General features: G+C 41.1%; 1 protein-coding gene across 3 annotated transcripts in view; it reads left to right on the forward strand.

The window, feature by feature from the left end:
• The window catches only part of LOC139538289 (collagen alpha-1(XVIII) chain-like), a 193,989-nt gene that overhangs the window by 118,920 nt on the left and 52,481 nt on the right, over window positions 1-22,588 (forward strand). For all 3 annotated transcript variants that reach the window (XM_071340143.1, XM_071340142.1, XM_071340141.1), the window contains 5 exons: window positions 2,165-2,246; window positions 15,950-16,071; window positions 17,671-17,697; window positions 18,599-18,805; window positions 19,462-19,488. In XM_071340143.1, the coding sequence (XP_071196244.1) occupies window positions 2,165-2,246; window positions 15,950-16,071; window positions 17,671-17,697; window positions 18,599-18,805; window positions 19,462-19,488 (465 nt within the window). The remainder of the gene's footprint in view (window positions 1-2,164; window positions 2,247-15,949; window positions 16,072-17,670; window positions 17,698-18,598; window positions 18,806-19,461; window positions 19,489-22,588) is intronic.

Genomic DNA, 22,588 nt, shown 5'->3' on the forward strand with positions numbered 1-22,588 from the left:
CTTTGTGGCCTAAATAGTTTTGTTCAGAGAACATATAGCAGACAAGTTTCAATCTGCATCGGGCAAAATTGGGCTTGTGCCGTCTATGGTTAAATTAAGTTGTGTTTTTCAAATCCATCACCACCCAGTGCCTCGTCTGTCCCCACGCTCTTCACTCCCACCTCTCAGAAAGGATGAATGCATGGGAGTATACATGCAGGTCTGTTTTATTATATATATCCCCTTGGATCTGTCATATAACAGTCACGAGTCAAATTCTTCACACAGTCAACTTCAGGCCCTACAAAAGGAAGAATGTTTGCCCACAGAGGAAACTGCTTCATTTTATGAAGATTTCCATACTTTTTATTTCAAATTGCATCTATCCATTCATCTGTCCCACCCAGTACTCCCCTCCCAGATTCCACAGGTGACAATATGAGGCGTGTCACCTGGTGAAGAATGAGCTTAGAAAACAGGGGTGTTATCGTCCTCTCACTGAGGAGGGTGAGTCTGGAAATGGCCTCCCCTCTTCCCCCCTGCAGATTGTCCCATCTGTAGAGCGCTAGCAGTGATGACAGATCTTTGGCAGTCCTTCCTTGTCTCTACTCCCCAACACACACACACACGCAGGCGCACACCCTGACACACACACCCTGACACTTACACCCAGACACACACACACCAGCTCCTCCACTTTATTCTCTGACCACTATCTTAAGAGCTGGAGCCCAAAACGGGTCACATTCCTGTTGCCAGACATGTTCCTCCCAACCAAAATATCTGCTGCTTGTTGCCATCCCATCCGCTCCCAGTGGGAGAACGTATACCCACCATCTCGCTCACTGGACCAACTCACTGTTGTATATTCATAATGGGCGCACATAAACTTGGCGCCACCATCACAGCTCTTTGCAACACCACTGTAGAGACTACCTCACAGATGGGAAGCGAGAGTGTGTTTGCTTGGTCATCGGTATTAATTTGTTTAGGGTAAGCTAGCCCAAGAGGAAATTACATAATGGACACCGTCTAGTCTGTGCTAGTCTGCCAACAATTAGCACGTATGATTACGCCATAACAAAAATAGAACACAAAACATATAGTACATACAGTGGAGTCTGAAATGATTGACATCATACCCCCAAGGCTAATCTCCCCTGTTATTGGTAATGGTGAGAGGTTAGCATGTCTTGGTGTTATGATCTTTGACCCTCTGTAACTTTCTCACTCATCGTTATTTACGATCTGGTAGCATCCACATTAATGCAGAAGTGTTTAAAACATATTATATTCTTATTTACAATAAAAGTGAAGAAGAAAAAATGACACAATACATTATTTACCATTAATTTCTATTGGGAACAAAATCATCTGAAACACAACCGAAACAAACTGCAAATGCATCCAGCAAGTTTGTAGAGTCACACTCTTGATGTAGTTAATTGTGTGCTAGGAATATGGGATGAAATACTAAATTTTTGACTACTTTATTTATAAGAATCTTTCAAGGTGTCAATAATTTTGACCACTACCTTTAAAAAAAATAAAAAACATTACAAAATCTTTCTGTGCAATTGTATTACTATAACATAATATATGTTTCCCATTTTTTTAAGCATACAATATAGCTCAGAATTTGAATTGTTTATTTTATACAATCATTATTGCCCATCTTTACCAAGGGTGTCAATAATTTCGGACCCCGCAACTCAAAACTCTTAAATGTCATTGTTTTCTTAGTTTGAGAACTACAAATAAGCTAGCTATTTGGCAATATTATGGAAGTTAGCAAGCCAACTTTGAGTATTTGAGTGACAACTTTGTACCACAACTTCTGAAAATTAGAATGTATGATTACGACAAACATGTCCTAAAACATCAACATAATCTCTTTACAAGTCATTGTTTTTTGTTAGTGAAGTACCGTACAATTACCCATTTCGCGATATGCCAGTTGGGAAGCCAACTTTGAGGTGTCCTTGGAGCTGGATATATTTTTATGGTCATATTAGGTCATATTATTACCCCATAACAACAAAAACATGAACATAACATGGTTTTCTTTGTTAAAGATCTACAAATACTCATGTGGGATCAATATGCACGTTTTCTTCTCTTTGGAGCTCAGCTGGATATATTTTTATGTTTGGTTTTTCAATGCTGTTTTAACGTCTTTCTCCAGACTACCCCTCCATCGTCACGCCCGATTCAGCAGCCCCCGGTGACCCGGCAACAACCAGAGGTGTCTCCCAAGAAAGAGACTGGTGAGTTCAATAAGGTCATAGTCTAGATCAGGACTCCCCAGCCCTGTGTCTCTGGAAAGCTACGCTACTGTAGGTTTTTGCACCAAACCCAGTTGTAAATAACTTGATACAGCTTATCAACAAGCTAATTATTGGAATCAGGTGCACTAGATTATGGTTGGAGCGAAAACTTACAGGACGGTAGCTTTCCAGGAACATAGTTGGAGAACCCTGGTCTAGACTAGACAGAATGTTGTATGGGTTTGCAAGACCACTAGTCACATTGGTTGACTATTGTAGATGTGTTTGTAGCACTTTATAATAATATTCATGTAAGATAAGATGTACTTTATTGTCCAATAACCTATAAAACAGAAATGTGTCTTTATGCACAACCCAACCCCCCGAGCATCATTAATAAGACATGTGTTAATGATTTGTGTAGCATGTGTAAGTCATTAACACATGCCTTATAAATGATCTATTATTGGCTTGTAAAAAGTTATTATAAAGTGTTACCAATGTGTTACATGCATCTGTATCTGCATCTGTGGACTATTGACATGGACCAAATGTGACATGATGGTTATGATATTATGAGAAAAGTTCATGGTTACCATACCATATGCATGCTATGTGTGATGACACATTATTTTCATGATTTAGGTAGACTACTGGTTATTTTCAGTGGTGAAAAGTAATTAAGTAGTACTTTAAAGTATTTTTACTCAAGTCGTTTTTTGGGGTATCTGTACACTACCTTGTAATTTAAATGTTTGACAACTTTTACCTCACTATAAGGGCACACGGCGATACACAGATGCAGACACAGGAGGCAGATGGTTGGAGTCTTAGATGTTTATTAATCCAAAAAGGGGTAGGCAAGAGAATGATCGTGTACAGGCAAAAGGTCAAAACCAGTTCAGAGTACAGTAGGTACCAAGGGGCAGGCAGGCTCGAGGTCAGGGCAGGCAGAATGGGCAGGCAGGCGGGAATGGAGTCCAGAAAACAGGCAAGGGTCAAAACCTGGAGGACTAGTGAAGAGTAGAGAAAAAGGAGTACGGGAAAAAACACACTGGTTGAGTTGACAAACATACAAGACGAAATGGCACAGAGAGACAGGAAACAGGGATAAATACACTGGGGAAAATAAGCGACACCTGGAGGGGGTGGAGACAATCACAAGGACAGGTGAAACAGATCAGGGTGTGACAATTCACTACATTTCTAAAGAAAATAATGTACTTTTTACTCCATACATTTTCCCTGACACCAAAAGTACATTTTGAATGCTTAGCAGGACAGACAATGGTCCAATTCACACATGTATCAAGAGAACAACCCTGGTCATCCTTACTACCTCTGATCTGGTGGACTCACTAAACACATATGCAAATTAGGTCTGTGTGTGGCCCTGGCTCTCAGTAAATAAAAAATACAAGAAATTGCATTACCCATTTAAATTCAGTGCAAATATCCATCACAAATATTACAAACTTGCACAAACTGTGAACTGGACAAATTCGTTTTTGAAAAATTCTGATATGAGACATACAGTACCTTCAGAAAGCATTCATACAACTTTACTTATTTCACATTTTGTTGTTACAGACTGAAGTAAACATTTATTAAATAATGTTTTTTTCTCACCCATCTACACACAATACCCCATAATGACAAAGTGTAATATTTGTAGAAATGTTAGAACATTTATTGAAAATGAATTACAGAAATATCTAATTTACATAAGTATTCACACCCCTGAGTCAATACATTGTAGGAGCACCTTTGGCAGCGATTACAACGGTGAGTCTTTCTGGTTAAGTCTCTAAGACGTTAATGGACAACATTTGCCCATTTATTATTTTCAAAATTCCTCAAGCTCTGTCAAATTGGTTGTTGATCATTGATAAACAACCATTTTCAGGTCTTGCCATAGATCTCAGGAACATTCACCGTTTTCATGGTAAGCAACTCGTGTAGATTTAGCCTCAAGTGTAGATTAATCTCCCAGTGTCTGGTAAAAAGCAGACTGAATCTGGTTTTCCTCTAGGATTTTGCCTGTGATTATCTCCAATCCATTTCTTTTTTATCCTGACAAACTCCCCAGTCCTTAACGATTACAAGCATACACATAACATGATGCAACCACTACTATGCTTGATAATATGGAGAGTGGTACTCAGTAATGTGTTGTATTGGAATTGCCCCAAACATAACTTTTTGTCCTGAATAAAAATTGTTAATTGCTTTGCCACATTTTTTGCAGTATTACTTTAGTGCCTTGTTGCAAATAATTATATTTTTCTTCTGTCCTTTTCACTATGTCAAATAGGTTAGTATTGTGTAGTAACTACAATGTTGTTGATCCATCCTTAGTTCTCCTATCATAGCCATTCAACTCTGTAACTATTTTAAAGTCACTATTGGCCTCATGGGGAAATCCACAGCGGGGGACACCTGTACCTTTGTATTGACTAGGTGTATTGATACACCCTCCAAAGTGTAATTAATAGCTTCACCATGCTCAAAGAGATATTCAATGTGTACTTTTTTTTTTTACCCATCTACCAATACGTGCCCTTCTTTGTGAGACATTGGAAAACCTCCCTGGTCATTGTGGTTGAATCTGTGTTTGAAATTCACTGCTTGACTGAGGGACCTTACATACTTTTGGTCATGTAGTGTACAATTATGTGGACACCTGCTCGTCCAACATCTCTTTCCAAAATCATGGGTATTGATATGGAGTTTTGCTGCCATAACAGCCACCACTCTTCTGGGAAGGCTTTCCACAAGGTGTTGGAACATTGCTGCGGGGACTTGCTTCCATTCAGCCACAAGAGCATTAGTGAAGTCGGGCACTGATGTTGGGCGATTAGGCCTGGATTGCAGTCGGCGTTCCAATTCATCCCAAAGTTGTTCGATGGGGTTGAGGTCAAGGCTCTGTGTAGGCCAGTCAAGTTCTTCCACACCAACCTCGACAAACCATTTCTGTATGGACCTCACTTTTGTGCACGGTGGCATTGTCTTGCTTAAAAAGCAAAGGGCCTTCCCCAAACAGTTGCCACAAAGTTGGAAGCACAGAATCGTCTAGAACGGCATTGTATGCTGTAGCGTTAAGATTTCCCTTCACTGGAACTAAGGGGCCTCGCCCGAACCATGAAACACAGCCCCAGACCATTATTACTCCCAATACCGATATCCAATATTTTCCTTGCCCCAAAAAACAATACCGATATTAAAAAAATGTATGGCCTTTTAAGCATTCTAGTACAGTTAAATAGTTAACACACACACATGGACGCAGCAGTCTAAGGCACTGCATCTCAGTGCAAGAGGTGTCACTACAGTCTCTGGTTCGAATCCAGGCTGTATCACATCCGGCCGTGATTGGGAGTCCCATAGGGTGGCGCACAATTGACCCACTGTCGTCCGGGCCATCATTGTAAATTAGAATTTGTTCTTAACTGACTTGCCTAGTTAAATAAAGGTTACACACACACCACACTGACCAAAACGTTATTTTGTTGGCATTTATGTCTGTCCCCATTACCAGTAAAACATAATCAAAACCTATTTCTTTCACTTACTTGCTGTGCTGTTTGGTTGCTCATTTGTTCAGTCATTTCATGCTCAACCAGGATTTCTATAGAACGCCGTTTGGGGATTTGCATGTCAAAAAAGATAACACTTAGACATGTCAAATAACACTTTTTGACGTGTCAAATAAGCTTGTTGACCAATCAGGCCTGAACTTGACTGCACATCACATGATAATTTAAAGCGTTCATTAACTTTTGTCGTAGTTATTACACATTGATTACACTATCACTCATATTTCATGTGTCACAACGATTCATCGATACGTATGCTGTGATGATGGTAAAGTTGTCTCGCGCACCTACTGTGATGGTCATAAAAAAGCTAGCTAGTTCATGGATGCAAACAATGTTCTTCACCCAAAACGACAATCTGTTTCTGTAGTTATAGTTAGCTACCTATATAGCTAGGTTTCATCATCTAAAATAACCCTAATTTATAAGACAGTTCTTATTTGATTAACGGTGGTTGGACCCATCTATGTGAAGCTAGCCACAAAAGGATTAGCCACAATAGTGGACTTTACGGTTAGCCTTCAAAGTAAAAGTATGACATAATTCTACTATGTATATATTTACATCACTGTCAATTACATACTTTTATTTTGAAGGCAAACCACAAATTCCACTATTGTGCCTTATCCTTATTGTGGCTAGCTTCACAATACATAACCCGGTCCAGTCGAGCGTCACTAGCCAGTTGAAGCTAGCTGGCTGCTTATAACCTTACGTTTGGCCAAAAGGGTTAAGTAGCTGGCTGACTTATTTATTCATCATTTTCATGAACTGAAGTTCAATTTCAATAGGTGAACAACAAGTGGCAACCTAGCTAATACTTACTCACAAGGATTCCTATGTCATTGCTAAAAATAATGAAAATGACTGCAGTTTCTACTGGTCATTGTTTTCATACTGGTTGTAATGGTGCTAGCTAGGTTCCAAGCTAAAGCTAGCTACCCCAGAAGTTGCGGTCAAACAAATGATGCTTTATTACCAACGCGGTATTGTAAACATCTTTCGTGAACGGTGTTTGCTTGTTTTCATACTTTTTCGTACAGCTTTGACAGTGCTACTGTATCTTTTTTGACACGCAACGACCCAAATGGCGTTCCATAGTATGTATGTCATGAAGCTAAAAGCAGTGACGGAATTACTCTGTAACTCCGGTAGGGCAACATCTGAAAATAGCACACTTGGTAGTGTGTACCGGTGCTCGACCAGTCGGCGACAGCCAACATCACCCACGACAGAGAACGGTTGACTGTCAAGGGCAATGAGTTCCATTATCTTGGCTTGAATGGATTTCACCTTTGAGTTGTCTCGCTGAAATGTTCTTACTCTTTCAAATGACGGCTCGACTTGTTGACTGCTCCATCCACACAGCAGATCTTGTGGGCTACGTTAGGAATGCTGTGTTGCACCTGTGGCGCAACATTTCATGTGGCGTCATGACGTCATGTACCTACGTTATAAAGGTATGCACGGTAGCTTTGACATCGGCTTTTAATATCGGCGTTAAACTAGACATCAGGCCGATACCGATGTTGCCATTGTTAGCTAATATTGTCTGATTCCGTTATCTTCACCGATATATCAGGCATCCCTAGCTGAAACACCTGCGTTTTGGTGCTGCCTTACTCAAGAAAGCAAAAAAGAGACCATGTTGTATGCGGCTTTATTAACACAATTTTTTTTAAATGATATTGTTTTGCAAACTGATATGTGACGTATTAATGCCAAAATAACATGCAGAACAGGCAAATATATAGACACTACCGTTCAAACGTTTGGGGTCACTTAGAAATGTCCTTGATTTTGAAAGAAAAGCACAGTTAATTTTTTTCTTCTAATTGATCAGAAATACAGTGTAGACATTGTTAATGTTGTAAATGACTATTGTAGCTGAAAACGGCTGATTTTTAATAGAATATCTACATAGGCTTACAGAGGCCCATTATCAGCAATCATCACTCCTGTGTTCCAATGGCACGGTGTTAGCTAATCCAAGTTTATAATTTTAAAAGTCTAATTGATCATTAGAAAACATTTTGTAATTATGTTAGCACAGCTGAAAACTGTTGTCCTGATTTAAAGAAGCAATAAAACTGGCCTTTAGACTAGTTGAGTATCTGAAGCATCAGCATTTGTGGGTTCGATTACAGGATCAAAATGGCCAGAAACTAAGCACTTTCTTCTGAAACTCGTCAGTCTATTATTGTTCGGAGAAATGAAGGCTATTCCATGCAAGAAATTGCCAAGAAACTGAAGATCTCGTACAACGCTGTGTACTACTCCATTCACAGAACAGCACAAACTGTCTCTAAACATAATTTAAAGATTAGTGGGAGGCCCTGGTGCATAACTGAGCAAGAGGACAAGTACATTAGAGTGTCTAGTTTGAGAAACAGATGCCTCACAAGTCCTCAACTGGCAGCTTCATTAAATAGTACCCGCAAAACACCAGTCTTAAACGTCAAAAGTGAAGAGGCGACTCCGGGATGCTGGCCTTCTAGGTGGAGTTGCAAAGAAAAATACATATCTCAGACTGGCCAATAAAAAGGAACGATTAAGATGGGTAAAAGAACAGACACTGGACAGAGGATGTCTGCCTAGAAGACCAGCGTCCCTGAGTTGCCTCTTCACTTCATTTACAACATTAACAATGTCTACACTGTATTTCTGATCAATTTGATGTTATTTTAAATGGACAAAATGTTTTTATTTTCTTTCAAAAACACAGAAATTTCTAAGGGACCCCAAACTTTTGAACGGTAGTGTGTATACAGTTGAAGTTGGAAGTTAACATACACCTTAGCCAAATACATTTAAACTCAGTTTTTCACAATTCTTGACATTTAATCCTAGTAAAAAGTCCCTGTCTTAGGTCAGTTAGGATCACCACATTATTTTAAGAATGTGAAATGTCAGAATAACAGTAGAGAGAATAATTTATTTCAGCTTTTAATTCTTTCATCACATTCCCAGTGGGTCAGAAGTTTACATACACTCAATTAGTATTTGGTAGCATTCCCTTTACAATTTTTAACTTGGGTCAAACGTTTTGGGTAGCCTTCCACAAGCTTCCCACAATAAGTTGGGTGAATTTTGGCACATTCCTCCTGACAGAGCTGGTGTAACTGAATCAGGTTTGTAGGCCTCCTGCTCGCACACGTTTTTTCAGTTCTTCCCACATATTTTCTATAGGATTGAGGTCAGGGATTTGTGATGGCCACTCCAATACCTTGACATTGTTGTCCTTAAGCCATTTTGCCACAACTTTGGAAGTATGCTTGAGGTCATCCATTTGGAAGACCCATTTGCGACTAAGCTTTAACTTCCTGACTGATGTCTTGAGATGTTGCTTCAATATATCCACATAATTTTCCTACCTCATGATGCCATCTGTTTTGTGAAGTGCACCAGTCCCTCCTGCAGCAAAGCACCCCCACAACATGATGCTGCCACCCCTGTGCTTCACGGTTGGGATGGTGTTCTTCGGCTTGCAAGTATCCCCCTTTTTCCTCCAAACATAACGATGGTCATTATGGCCAAACAGTTCTATTTTTGTTTCATCAGACCAGAGGACATTTCTCCAAAAAGTAAGATCTTTGTCCCCATGTGCAGTTGCAAACCGTAGTCTGGCTTTTTTTATAGCGGTTTTGGACCAGTGGCTTCATCCTTGCTGAGCGGCCTTTCAGGTTATGTTGATTTAAGACTCGTTTTACTGTGGATATAGATATTTTTGTACCCGTTTCCCCAGCATCTTCACAAGGTCCTTTTCTGTTGTTCTGGGATTGATTTGCACTTTTCACACCAAGTACATTCATCTCTAGGAGACAGAACGCGTCTCCTTCCTGAGCGTTATGACGGCTGCGTAGTCCCATGGTGTTTGTACAGATGAACGTGGTACCTTCAGGCGTTTGGAAATTGCTTCCAAGGATGAACCAGGCTTGTGGAGGTCTACAATTCTTTTTCTGAGGTCTTTGCTGATTTATTTTGATTTTCCCATGATGTCAAGCAAAGAGGCATTGAGTTTGAAGGTAGGCCTTGAAATACATCCACAGGTACACCTCCAATTGACTCAAATTATGTCAATTGGCCTATCAGAAGCTTCTAAAGCCATGACATCATTTTCTGGAATTTTCCAAGCTGTTTAAAGGCACAGCCAACTTAGTGTATGCAAACTTCTAACCCACTGGAATTGTGATACAGTGAATTTTAAGTGAAATAATCTGTTTGCAAACAATTGTTGGAAAAATTACTGTCCTGAAGTAGATGTCCTGACCGATTTGCCAAAACAAGACATTTTTGGAGTGGTTGAAAAACAAGTTAATGACTCCAACCTAAGTGTATTTCAACTTCTGACTTCAACTGTATATATATATTTTTTTTTAACTAAACAGGTAAGGCTCAAAACAGGTGGGTTTCTGCCCGGAATTACAGGTCGCCACCGGAAATAGCTGCCTCTCCTTGTTTCCTTTTTTTTTTTTTAAGTGATTGGGTGAGCGACTGACTTTTTTCCCTCATATTGATTTTCAGTGAATAGAGCTAGAGATGCAGGTGTCATTTGGTTAGCTAGCAACAACTTGAATGAATGTTATACACTTAGCATATCTCTTGCATTCACAAATTCACTCTGGCTATCGACTCCAATTTCCAAGCACTCTCTTCTACAGATAACATGTAAATAGCCTAACCATCTCTGTTACGGCAAGTAAAATGGGGGGGACAATACTTCACCGCAAAATCTACAGGGAGAGATAGAAAAATCAAGCCCCTTGGGTTCTGCCATAGATTTACAGTGAGGTGTTCTCTCATTTGTGTCTGGAAGTAAATAGCTAGCCAACTTTAGCCAGTTAGCTTGAGTGCTTGGTTGGGACAAGCATGCGTTGGCAGGCAAGCTGCAGAAGGACAAGGAGGCTTTAATTCCCCATCGTTTATCAGTGCAATTTTGACGGCCAAATAGATTAAAAAGTTTGGTGTTTATCGAATGTTTCTTAGCTAGATTTGAGCTCATCTTGCTCTGGCTAGCATTAGTTGTTGATCTTGTTGTTGTTTATGTGTATAACTGAGGGAGTGCCTACCTTTTCATGGTTGATTGATCAATATGACTGTAAAGTTCTCAAATGTAAGAGGACTCCCGTGGTGTTTACATATTTGCAGAAATTGATTGTAGCTTTTAGCGAATGCCTATTAATGATCTAAAGTCTCACTGTTGCAACTGCCCGTAAACAAATGCCTTAGTACACGTAATTCCCAAACATTGTAAGAATTTATGAAAACCACCATATCTAAGTGGTTGCTTGTCAGATTTTTTTTTTAAGTGTCATATTCTTCCCGGGGGTGTATATGAACAGATTTTAGTAAGATTTCATGCTGCTAAAATGCTGTCAGTTCCACTTTAAATGCAACAATGTTTCACACGTAAGTTATTTTCAAAGAGATGGCTAACAACAAGCACAGTAACAAAAAACACAGTTCCACTCACCAGATGATGATCACTTAAAACTTAGTGTAACGATCTTTGTTGGGAAAAAGAGAGGAGGACCAAAGCGCAGCGTGGTAAGTGTTCATGATGAATATTTAATGGAACAAACCTGAACACTGAAATACAAAACAATAAAGTGAACGAACTAAAACCGAAACAGTTCCGTGTGGACCACACAGACACGGAAGACAACCACCCACGAAACCCAGGTGAAAAAAGGCTACCTAAGTATGATTCTCAATCAGAGACAACTAACGACACCTGCCTCTGATTGAGAATCATACCAGGCCAAACGAAAAAACCAACATAGAAAATCGAACATAGATAACCCACCCAACTCACGCCCTGACCATACTAAAACAAAGAAATAACAAAAGAACTAAGGTCAGAACGTGACACTTAGGTTATTCTTGAAAAGGAAGAAGCTAACAAATTAGCAATAAAATCTGAATTGCATGAAATGATTGCTACAATATATATTTTTTAATCCTCCACCCCATGGCAAAATGTGTAGAATTGCTGCAAACTTGCTTTAAAACGGCTAAGTTTTGTCTACGCCACATGGCAAAATGTGCAGAATTTCTGGAAATGAACTTTGTGATAACAGCTGCTGCAGCCCCTGCAGCCGCTGCAAACTACTGACAAGAAAAGTTATCTAGCTAGACCGTGGGAAAACTACTGCTCGCTATTGCACAGGGACCTGTTGGCCTTCAAGAAGGCAAAAGTTTCCATACATTTTTTGTAAAAAAGGTCCCACTCATTAAGTCAAAATGTGATTGGTTGATTCCAATGTCACTACTAAATTTTGCCCTAATACTGTTGAATGGCAGATACCTTTATCTAGCTTTTGATGGCCTAACCAATGGCTGCCTCAGCTAGCTAGATTTATCCAGTGGCTAGATTTATCCAATTGTCATACTTGAGTAAAAGTAAAGATACCTTAAAAGAAAATGACTTGAGTAAAAGTGGAAGTCACCCAGTAAAATACTTCTTGAGTAAGTCTAAAAGTATTTGGTTTTAAATGTACTTAACTATCAAAATAAATGTAATCGCTAAAATGTACTTAAGTATCAAAAGTTAAAGTATAAATCATTTCAAATTCCTTATTTTAAGCAAACCAGACGGCAAACATTTCTCGATAAATAAAAAAAATTGCGGATAGGCAGGGGCACACTTCAACACTCAGACATCATTTACAAATGAAACATTTGTGTTTAGTGAGTCTGCCAGATCAGAGGCAGTAGTGATGACTGGGCATGTTCTCTTGATAAGTGTGTGAATTAGACAATTTTCCTGTCCTGCTAAGCATTCAAAATGTAACTAGTACTTTTGGGTGTCAGGGAAAATGTAAGGAGTAAAAAGTACATTATTTTGTTTAGGAATGTAGTGGAGTAAAAGTTGTCAAAAATAAAAAATAGTAAAGTACAGATACCACACAGACACCAGATACCGCTGGTCTTCAGTGTTAACCATTTCCTACAGAAACTGAAGAGATTAAATCAGAACATATTTGAAAATAATATTATTATTATAATTGTTTTATAAATCCTTAGCCCTTCTCTGAAGGCTACGAAGGCCCATTGTTCCCCACTGTGTTTGGATTAGTAATAATTTGTAGAGTGGCTCTATTTTCCCTCAGCATGCATTCATTCTATCTGAATGTCTAAAGAATCCATATGTTGTTCTGAAATATGAACACAGAAATACTGGACATTGTAATCTCTTATTATGGTGGTGATTTGGTAAAATTACAATCATTGTCTTGAATTGGACTCGCATTTTTCTGGTCTCGATCTTGACTCGGTCTCGAACCCCTTGTCCCCCTCCCGGTCTTGGTCTTGACTCGGACTCGATTTGCTCCGGTCTTGGTCTTGAATCAGTCTCGCTTTAGGTGGTCTCGAATACAACATTTACTAGGAATTTGCTTTTATCTCCACATCAGTGGAGATGGATGAAAAGGGACACAGAGAGGAAGTCACTTGAGATGCACCCACAAAGTGTCGGAGTTGGATGCTCTCACTCTGGACTGCAGGTATGTGGCAGGGTCTACAGTCATTCACGGATTACAAAAAGAAAACCAGCCCCGTCGCGGACCAGGATGTCTTGCTCCCAGACAGACTAAATAACTTCTTTGCTCGCTTTGAGGACAATACAGTGCCACTGACACGGCCCGCTACCAAAACCTGCGGTCTCTCCTTCACTGCAGCCGACGTGAGTAAAACATTTAAACGTGTTAACCCTCGCAAGGCTGCAGGCCCAGACGGCATCCCCAGCCGCGTCCTCAGAGCATGCGCAGACCAGTTGGCTGGTGTGTTTACGGACATATTCAATCAATCCTTATCCCAGTCTGCTGTCCCCACATGCTTCAAGAGGGCCACCATTGTTCCTGTTCCCAAGAAAGCTAAGGTAACTGAGCTAAACGACTACCGCCCTGTAGCACTCACTTCCGTCATCATGAAGTGCTTTGAGAGACTAGTCAAGGACCATATCACCTCCACCCTACCTGACACCCTAGACCCACTCCAATTTGTTTACCACCCCAATAGGTCCACAGACAACGCAATCGCAACCACGCTGCACACTGCCCTAACCCATCTGGACAATAGGAATACCTATGTGATACCTGGGTACTGGACTTCCTGACGGGCCGCCCCCAGGTGGTGAGGGTAGGTAACAACATCTCCACTCCGCTGATCCTCAACACTGGGGCCCCACAAGGGTGCGTTCTGAGCCCTCTCCTGTACTCCCTGTTCACCCACGACTGCGTGGCCATGCACGCCTCCAACTCAATCATCAAGTTTGCAGACGACACTACAGTGGTAGGCTTGATTACCAACAACGACGAGACAGCCTACAGGGAGGATGTGAGTGCCCTCGGAGTGTGGTGTCAGGAAAATAACCTCACACTCCGTCAACAAAACAAAGGAGATGATCGTGGACTTCAGGAAACAGCAGAGGAAGCACCCCCCTATCCACATAAACGGGACAGTAGTGGAGAGGGTAGTAAGTTTTAAGTTCCTCGGCGTACACATCACGGACAAACTGAATTGGTCCACCCACACAGACACCGTGGTGAAGAAGGCGCAGCAGCGCCTCTTCAACCTCAGGAGGCTGAAGAACTTTGGCTTGTCACCAAAAGCACTCACAAACTTTTACAGATGCACAATCGAGAGCATCCTGTCGGGCTGTATCACCACCTGGTACGGCAACTGCTCCGCCCACAACCATAAGGCTCTCCAGAGGGTAGTGAGGTCTGCACAACGCATCACCGGGGGCAAACTATCTGCCCTCCAGGACACCTACACCACCCGATGTAACAGGAAGGCCATAAAGATTATCAAGGACAACAACCACCCGAGCCACTGCCTGTTCACCCCGCTATCATCCAGAAGGTGAGGTCAGTACAGGTGAATCAAAGCAGGGACCGAGAGACTGAAAAACAGCTTCTATCTCAAGGCCATCAGACTGTTTAACAGCCACCACTAACATTGAGTAGCTGCTGCCAACATACTGACTCAAATCCAGCAACTTTAACAATGTAAAAGTTGATGAAAAAAATGTATCACTAGCCACTTTTAACAATGCCACTTCATATAATGTTTACATACCCTACATTACGCATCTCATATGTATATACTGTACTCTATACCATCTACTGCATCTTGCCATCTTGATGTAATACATGTATCACTAGCCACTTTAAACAATGTCACTTTATATAATGTTTACATACCCTACATTACTCATCTCATATGTATATGCTGTACTCGATACCATCTACTGCACCTTGCCTATGCCGTTCTGTACCATCACTCATTCATATATTTTGATGTACATATTCTTCATTCCTTTACACTTGTGTGTATAAGGTAGTTGCTGTGAAATTGTTAGGTTAGATTACTCGTTGGTTATTACTGCATTGTCGGAACTAGAAGCACAAACATTTCGCTACACTCGCATTAACATCTGCTAACCATGTGTATGGGACAAATACAATTTGATTTGATTTGAGGATATGCAAGACTCTGCATGTTGCATTGGCATGCAATGGATTGCATATGTATTTGGACTTGTAAGTGATCGGCACTGTGGGTAGAACTTATTTTTAGAGATGCTTCATTACCTGTCCCCAAGCTATAAGGTGTCATCTTCAACTGTTTTACTACGTTGCAAATCAATTGATGTCATAGTTGATACTTGATACACGTCATTTGTAAGTTTTGGGATATCTATACTTGCTTCTGGAAGGGGGGGGGGGGGGCTGGGTGGTATCCAAATTAAAGTGTCTGCTTGGTTGGTGGAATGATGGGATGAGGACTAGGCCAAACATGGATTTACCAGGAAAGATGATGGCGAACGATGTGCATGCATGCGGTTGTGGAATTTTAACTCTGTCCAGAAGTTTATGACCATATCCTCCAAGGCTTCTCGACAACCTATAAATTACAGTCGGTAGTCAGGACACAAGGATGCTCTGGCCAACAAACGAGAAAGACATTTCCTGCCGGTAAAGTGGGGAAGGAAATGTTGGTTTAGGATAAGGATGCAACCGTTCATCATTTTTTTAAACGTTTCTTTTCAGGAGGTAATAACTTTTGCCTTTCTTTTTCCTCTATCTTTCTTTTGTTTTCAAGGCCCAGGTGGATCTAGAGGAGAGAAGGGCGACAGAGGAGAGAAAGGAGACAGGGGTCCTTTCGGTCCAAAGGGAGATTCTGGGTCTGAGTCGGGCACACGAGGAGGGGCACGTGGAGAGAAGGTGCAGACTTATTGAATAATTTTAAACAAACAAAATAGATGACGCATTCATACAGTGTACTAATTCAAATTCCATGAAACAACATTGTTGGTCTTAAACTTCAATGAAAAAACATCATGGTGTGTTCAAGATGACAGACCAAAATGTCTATTCATTTTCTATTTATTTTCTATTGAAGTCTATTTTTACAGTACCAAAAGCAGCTCAAGAAGCTCAAGAAGCTTCATGTGCTCTAGGTGCATTAGAACCTGAGTTCAATATCCAAAGAGTGAAGTGAATACAGGATAAACGCTGAGTGTAACAAAACATATTTCGATGACATAGGCTGACCAGGTGAATCCAGGTGAAAGCTCTGATCCCTTATTGATGTCACTTGTTAAATCCACTTCAATCAGTGTAGAGGAATAGGAGGAGACCGGTTAGGGATCTGATCCTTTTTTTTCAGATTTTGCCCAAAATGACATATCTAACTGCCTGTAGCTCAGGACCTGAAGCAAGGATATGCATATTCTTGATACCATTTGAAAGGAAACACTTAAGTTTGTGGAAATGTTAAATTCATGTAGGAGAATATAACACATTAGATCTGGTAAAAGATAATTCAAAGAAAAAGAATGTGTTTTTTTTGTATTTTTTGTACCATCTTAAAATGCAAGAGAAAGGCCATAATGTATTATTCCAGCACAGGCGCAATTTAGATTTTGCCCACTAGATGGCAGCAGTGTATGTTAAGCGTTTTAGACTGATCCAATGAACCATTGCATATATGTCCGAAATGTTGTATCAAGACTGTCCAAATGTGCCTAATTGGTTTATTGATACATTTTCAAGTTCATAATTGTGCACTCTCCTCAAACAATAGCATGGTATTATTTCACTGTAATAGCTACTGTAAATTGGACAGTGCAGTTAGTTTAAGAAGAATTTAAGCTTTCTGCCCATATCATATATGTTTATGTCCTGGGAAAATGTTTTGTTACTTACAACCTCATGTTAATCACATTAGCCTATGTGGGGACAACCATACCGTGGGGAGGACACTGATCCTGTAGAGGTTAAAGAAGGATTTTTAAGCCTTGAGACAATTGAGACATGGTTTGTGTATGTGTTTGTGCATGTGGGCAAGACCAAAATATTTAAGTGCCTTTGAATGGGATATGGTAGTAGGTGCCAGGCGCACTGGTTTGTGTCAAGAACTGCAACGCTCCTGGGTTTTTCACATGTGTATCAAGAATGGTTCACCACCCAATGGACATCCAGCCAACTTGACACAACTGTGGGAAGCATTGGAGTCAACATGGGATAGCATCCTTGTAGAACGCTTCCGACACTTTGTGGAGTCGAGGGCAAAAAGGGCAAAAAAAACAATACTAGGTTTGTGTTCCTAATGTTTGGTATACTCAGTGTATGTGTTATTTCTTAACCACTTATTCTCAATGCTCAATGTCACAACACTTGCTAGTGTGGAAGGAGGTTTTTTGAAAGAACTAGTATAGGGACCAGGTGAAGCCTGCACCCATAGGTCTTATTGCTTTCAAACACACCAAAATTGTTTGGTCATGTAGATACTCAAATGTTCTTTTGTGTTTTTTCCTGCAGGGAGTGCCTGGAGAAAAGGGTCTGAAGGTATGTTCAAATTATCTATTATTGTCACCTTGTTGTGGTACTAAATACTGTTGAATGCTCCCTCAGGTTTTTTATTTATTGTCTGGTCGAAGACCTTAAGCTCGAAATGTTGCACAATAAAACTGCACGGACATTCAACAGAAAGCAGGTGTCGGGCTTTTTTAATTGATCTATCTTCGGGCTCCTGAGTGGCGCAGCGGTCTAAGGCACTGCCTCTCAGTGCTAGAGGCATCACTACAGACACCCTGGTTCTAATCCCGGCTGTATCACAACCGGCCGTGATTGGGAGTTCCATAGGGCGGCGCACAATTGGTTTGGACGGTGTAGACCGTCATTGTAAAAAAGAATTTGCTCTTAACTGACTTGCCTAGTTAAATAAAGGTTAAATAAAATAAAAGTATTTCTGACTTTACTTTTTGTACCGTGCACCTGCAAGTTACTGGATGTGTGTGTACACTACTTCTTAACCTGTGGTCCAAATAACCACATAATAATGAATGGCACTCCAATTGTCTTGTTCATGTGCTGGTCTTTTGTATTTTATTATCGGTCTCCTCCATACCTTTTGATATAGCCTCATTATGATTAGTCAATGCATTTTGGTCAAGATGGAGTGACTGAATGTTGAAATTAGTTCACCTCCTGAACTGCGGCAAATTATGACAACTCTCACCATTATCATCTTCTTTATTATCTTTATTTAAAGTCACATTTACATCTGGTATGTGTAGCATGATGTACTAATTACTGTACCCATATTGTTATGAACTACACAACCAGTTTTATTTTATAGAGGTTGTTCCTGAAGCTAACATAATGCTTTCCCGTCTCCATACCAAGATGGTATTCTTTGGAAACAATAAAGATGTATAACTTTTTGAATGTCCTATTGTGTCCGTAGGGAAAAGCAGGCTTCGGATACCCTGGGTCGAAGGGCGACCCCGGCCCCGCTGGTCCCCCCGGACCACCAGGCTCCCCGGGGTCCGCGGCTGAGGTGGTATCACGTGGCGACAGCTCCGGGATTCCGACGGTTGCGGGTCCCAGAGGACCAGCTGGAACTCCGGGACCAGCAGGCCCTGAGGGACCCGCAGGAGCCGCCGGAGAGCCTGTGAGTTGCCTGCCCTGCCCTTCCACCTCCATACCAGCAGAGGGCAATCAATAACAAAGTTATTCAGTCAGCTGTGATCTGATTCTCCATATTTATCCCATTGCACTTGCACACTCCCCGTCATGGATTTAAAAGCATTGGATTGGGGTAAACATTGGTCCGATGGAGTTTCAACCATTGTTAAATCCATTAGAGGGAGTGTGCAAGTGGACACTTCGGGAGAAGTATTGAGAGCCACAGTAGGATGATTTAAGCCTCATGGGTAATCCTATATCTGTGCCTATAGACAACTTCTACCTGGAATAGTGCTTAGCGATTATGGTGACACATCTTAGACCAGGATATTTTATTTTCCCTTCTTGATAATAAATAGCCATACTTTATTAGACAAGTTGTAATTAATGGATTGCATACATTTGAAAATATAAACTAATGCGAGTGTACTACCATGAGTTTTCCATTCATATAACCTGTACGACCTGTGCGGGTGATCTTAGTGCGTATTGATGGTTTAACGAGAGATCACCTGGAGATAAAACGGTGGTCAACAGTGGTTGCAATGAACCTGTTGCGTCATCAAGTTTTAAATCCTTTCCTTTTTGATCAGTGTCGTAGACCATACTTGTAATTATGTTTTATTTTCCTCCTCTTCACAGGGTGATCCTGGTGAAGATGGATCTCAAGTGAGTTGACAAATTAATCAATGTAATTTGAACATTACCATGTAATGGATAACTAGTTGTGCAGTGATAATGGTTTGCCTTAAAGGTGCTACACATAGGATTTATTTTGAATTTTTGCATTGCAATTTCAGAAAATGTCAATAATATATCTGCAGTAATAGTGGAATGATAGTGTTTCACAGTGTTACTTACCTGCCAGTGTTGTGATTAGCTATGATATTCACTTATTGATTCCTACCACCATTCCTACCACCAGAGCGGCATCCAAAATGGGAAAGCTGTTTTGACTTTGTGGCTTGTGTTATCTAGTGGATAAGTGACCAATGTAGAAATCGCTCTCTCATTTCCTGGTCGCTAAAATCCTACACTGTTCTCTCAATTTCAGTTTTGTTAGGTAACAAGCACTGAATAGTGTAGGGAATCATTGTCCCATCTAAATCGCTATGAAATATATTTTCAATAACAAAAAATACTGGTTTTACTGCTGGTTGAAACTATCAAAACCGAAAGTAAAAGGCTCAAGCACGAGGAAATGGGATGCGGTGGAGGGGGAGATTGGTTTTGAATGAAGCCTAGTGCTATTACAATTCACCTAGCTTACACATAGGGGAGAAATTCTAGAGCTGTGTTCGAATACTCATACTAACCACACTAACCGTACTATTGTGATGTAAATTGAGTATGTAGTATGCTTATTGGTCATAGTATGGATATAAACTCATCAAAAAAAGAAACAGCCCTTTTTCAGGACCCTGTCTTTCAAAGATAATTCGTAAACATCCAAATAACTTCACAGATCTTCATTGAAAAGGGTTTAAACACTGTTTCCCATGCTTGTTCAATGAACCATAAACAATTAATGAACATGCACCTGTGGAACGGTTGTTAAGACACTAACAGCTTACAGACGGTAGGCAATTAAGGTCACAGTTATGAAAACTTTGGACACTAAAGAGGCCTTTCTACTGACTCTGAAAAACACCAAAAGAAAGATGCCCAGGGTCCCTGCTCATCTGCGTGAATGTGCCTTAGGCATACTGCAAGGATGCATGAGGACTGCAGATGTGGCCAGGGCAATAAATTGCAATGTCCGTACTGTGAGACGCCTAAGACAGCGCTACAGGGAGACAGGATTGACAGCTGATTGTCCTCACATTGGCAGACCACGTGTAACAACACCTGCACAGGATCGGTACATCCAAACATCACACCTGCCGATCCAGGTACAGGATGGCAACAACAACTGCCCGAGATAAACCAGGAACGCACAATCCCTCCATCAGTCTTCAGACTGTCCGCAATAGGCTGAGAGAGACTGGACTAAGGGCTTGTAGGCCTGTTGTAAGGCAGATCCTCACCAGACATCACCGATAACAACAATGGGCACAAACCCACCATCGCTGGACCAGACAGGACTGGCAAAAAGTGCTCTTCACTGACGAGTCACGGTTTTGTCTCACCAGGGGTAATGGCCGGATTCGCGTTTATCGTCAAAGGAACGAGCGTTACACCGAGGCCTGTACTCTGGAGCGGGATTGCTTTGGAGGTGGATGGTCCGTCATTGTCTGGGGCGGTGTGTCACAGCATCATCGGACTGAGCTTGTTGTCATTGCGGGCAATCTCAACGCTGTGCGTTACAGGGAAGACATCCTCCTCCCTCATGTGGTACCCTTCCTGCAGGCCGATCCTGACAATGCCACCAGCCATACTGCTCGTTCGGTGTGAATCCCTGCAAGACAGGAATGTCAGTGTTCTGCCATGGCCAGCGAAGAGCCCGGATTTCTCCCATTGAGCACGTCTGGGACATGTTGGATCGGAGGGTGAGGGCTAGGGCCATTCCCCCAGAAATGTACGGGAACTTGCAGGTGCCGTGGTGGAAGACTGGGGTAACATCTCACAACAAGAACGGGCAAATCTGGTGCAGTCCATGAGGAGGAGATGCGCTGCAGTACTTAATGCAGCTGGTGGCCACACCAGATACTGACTGTTACTTTTGATTTTGACCCCCCCTTTGTTCAGGGACACGTTATTACATTTCTGTTAGTCACATGTCTGTGGAACTTGTTCAATTTATGTCTCAGTTATTGAATCTTGTTATGTTCATACAAATATTTACACATGTTAAGTTTGCTGAAAATAAACGCAGTTGACAGTGAGAGGACTTTTCTTTTTTTGCTGAGTTTAGTTAGTAAGCCAAACATCCCGGACATCCCGGACATCGTACTAAATTCGCCAAAATACGAAGTATACAAGCAGTGGATACGATTTCTGTGCTTTTAGGGCCCGTAATGCAATTCTTCAGAAAATGGGCATGGCTTCACAAGGTTTTCAGATTTGAAGAAAATGGCGGAAAATATGCATCCGATGTCCGACGAGAGCGTATACAAATTCATTGCTTTAACTAATTATGACAAATGTTAAGAAAATGTTAAGCAATGTAATAAAGTAACGACTTTTAAAATAAGTTACATGACAATTTGTTAGCTACGCTATCCTTACGAACCACATAGCATATCATTACAGTTGGCTACTAATACAAATACATTGTCGAACTTGCCAGTATATTAACTATATGCTAACTAACTAGCTACCCAACGTTTATCGACTTGATTATTCACGTCATTCTTAGGGTAGCTAAGTGGTATAGTTGTGCGTTCTCAATGGACATTGTTAATTCTGGCTATCTACTCCGATTTCTGAGTGTGCCAGAGTGCAGAATAACTGATGAATTTACGAACGCTCAACACCCATTGAATATGGCCGGTATCAATAAACATCTGCAAAAAAAGCGGAATTACATTTTTGCCAGCAGCACAGTTAGTCACTAATGCTCTGGATAACATGAAAACAGCCTAACCAGCTCTGCTAGGGTGAGTAAAATGGTCAGAGTGAGGTGTTCTCTCATTTGTATCTGGAAGTACAGTAGCTAGCAATTTAGCCAGTTAGCTTGGGTGCTTGACTGCTGTTGTGAGGTCAGAACGCTCTGTTCAACCCTACTCCTCGGCCAGAGCGTCCAGTGTGCGCTCTGAATGCTCCGAAAGCGAAACGCTCTGAATTTACGAACTGACAATCTGACAATGCTCTGAACTTACGAGCGCAC

This window comes from Salvelinus alpinus, chromosome 14 (genome assembly GCF_045679555.1).
Source record: "Salvelinus alpinus chromosome 14, SLU_Salpinus.1, whole genome shotgun sequence".
NCBI lineage: Eukaryota > Metazoa > Chordata > Actinopteri > Salmoniformes > Salmonidae > Salvelinus > Salvelinus alpinus.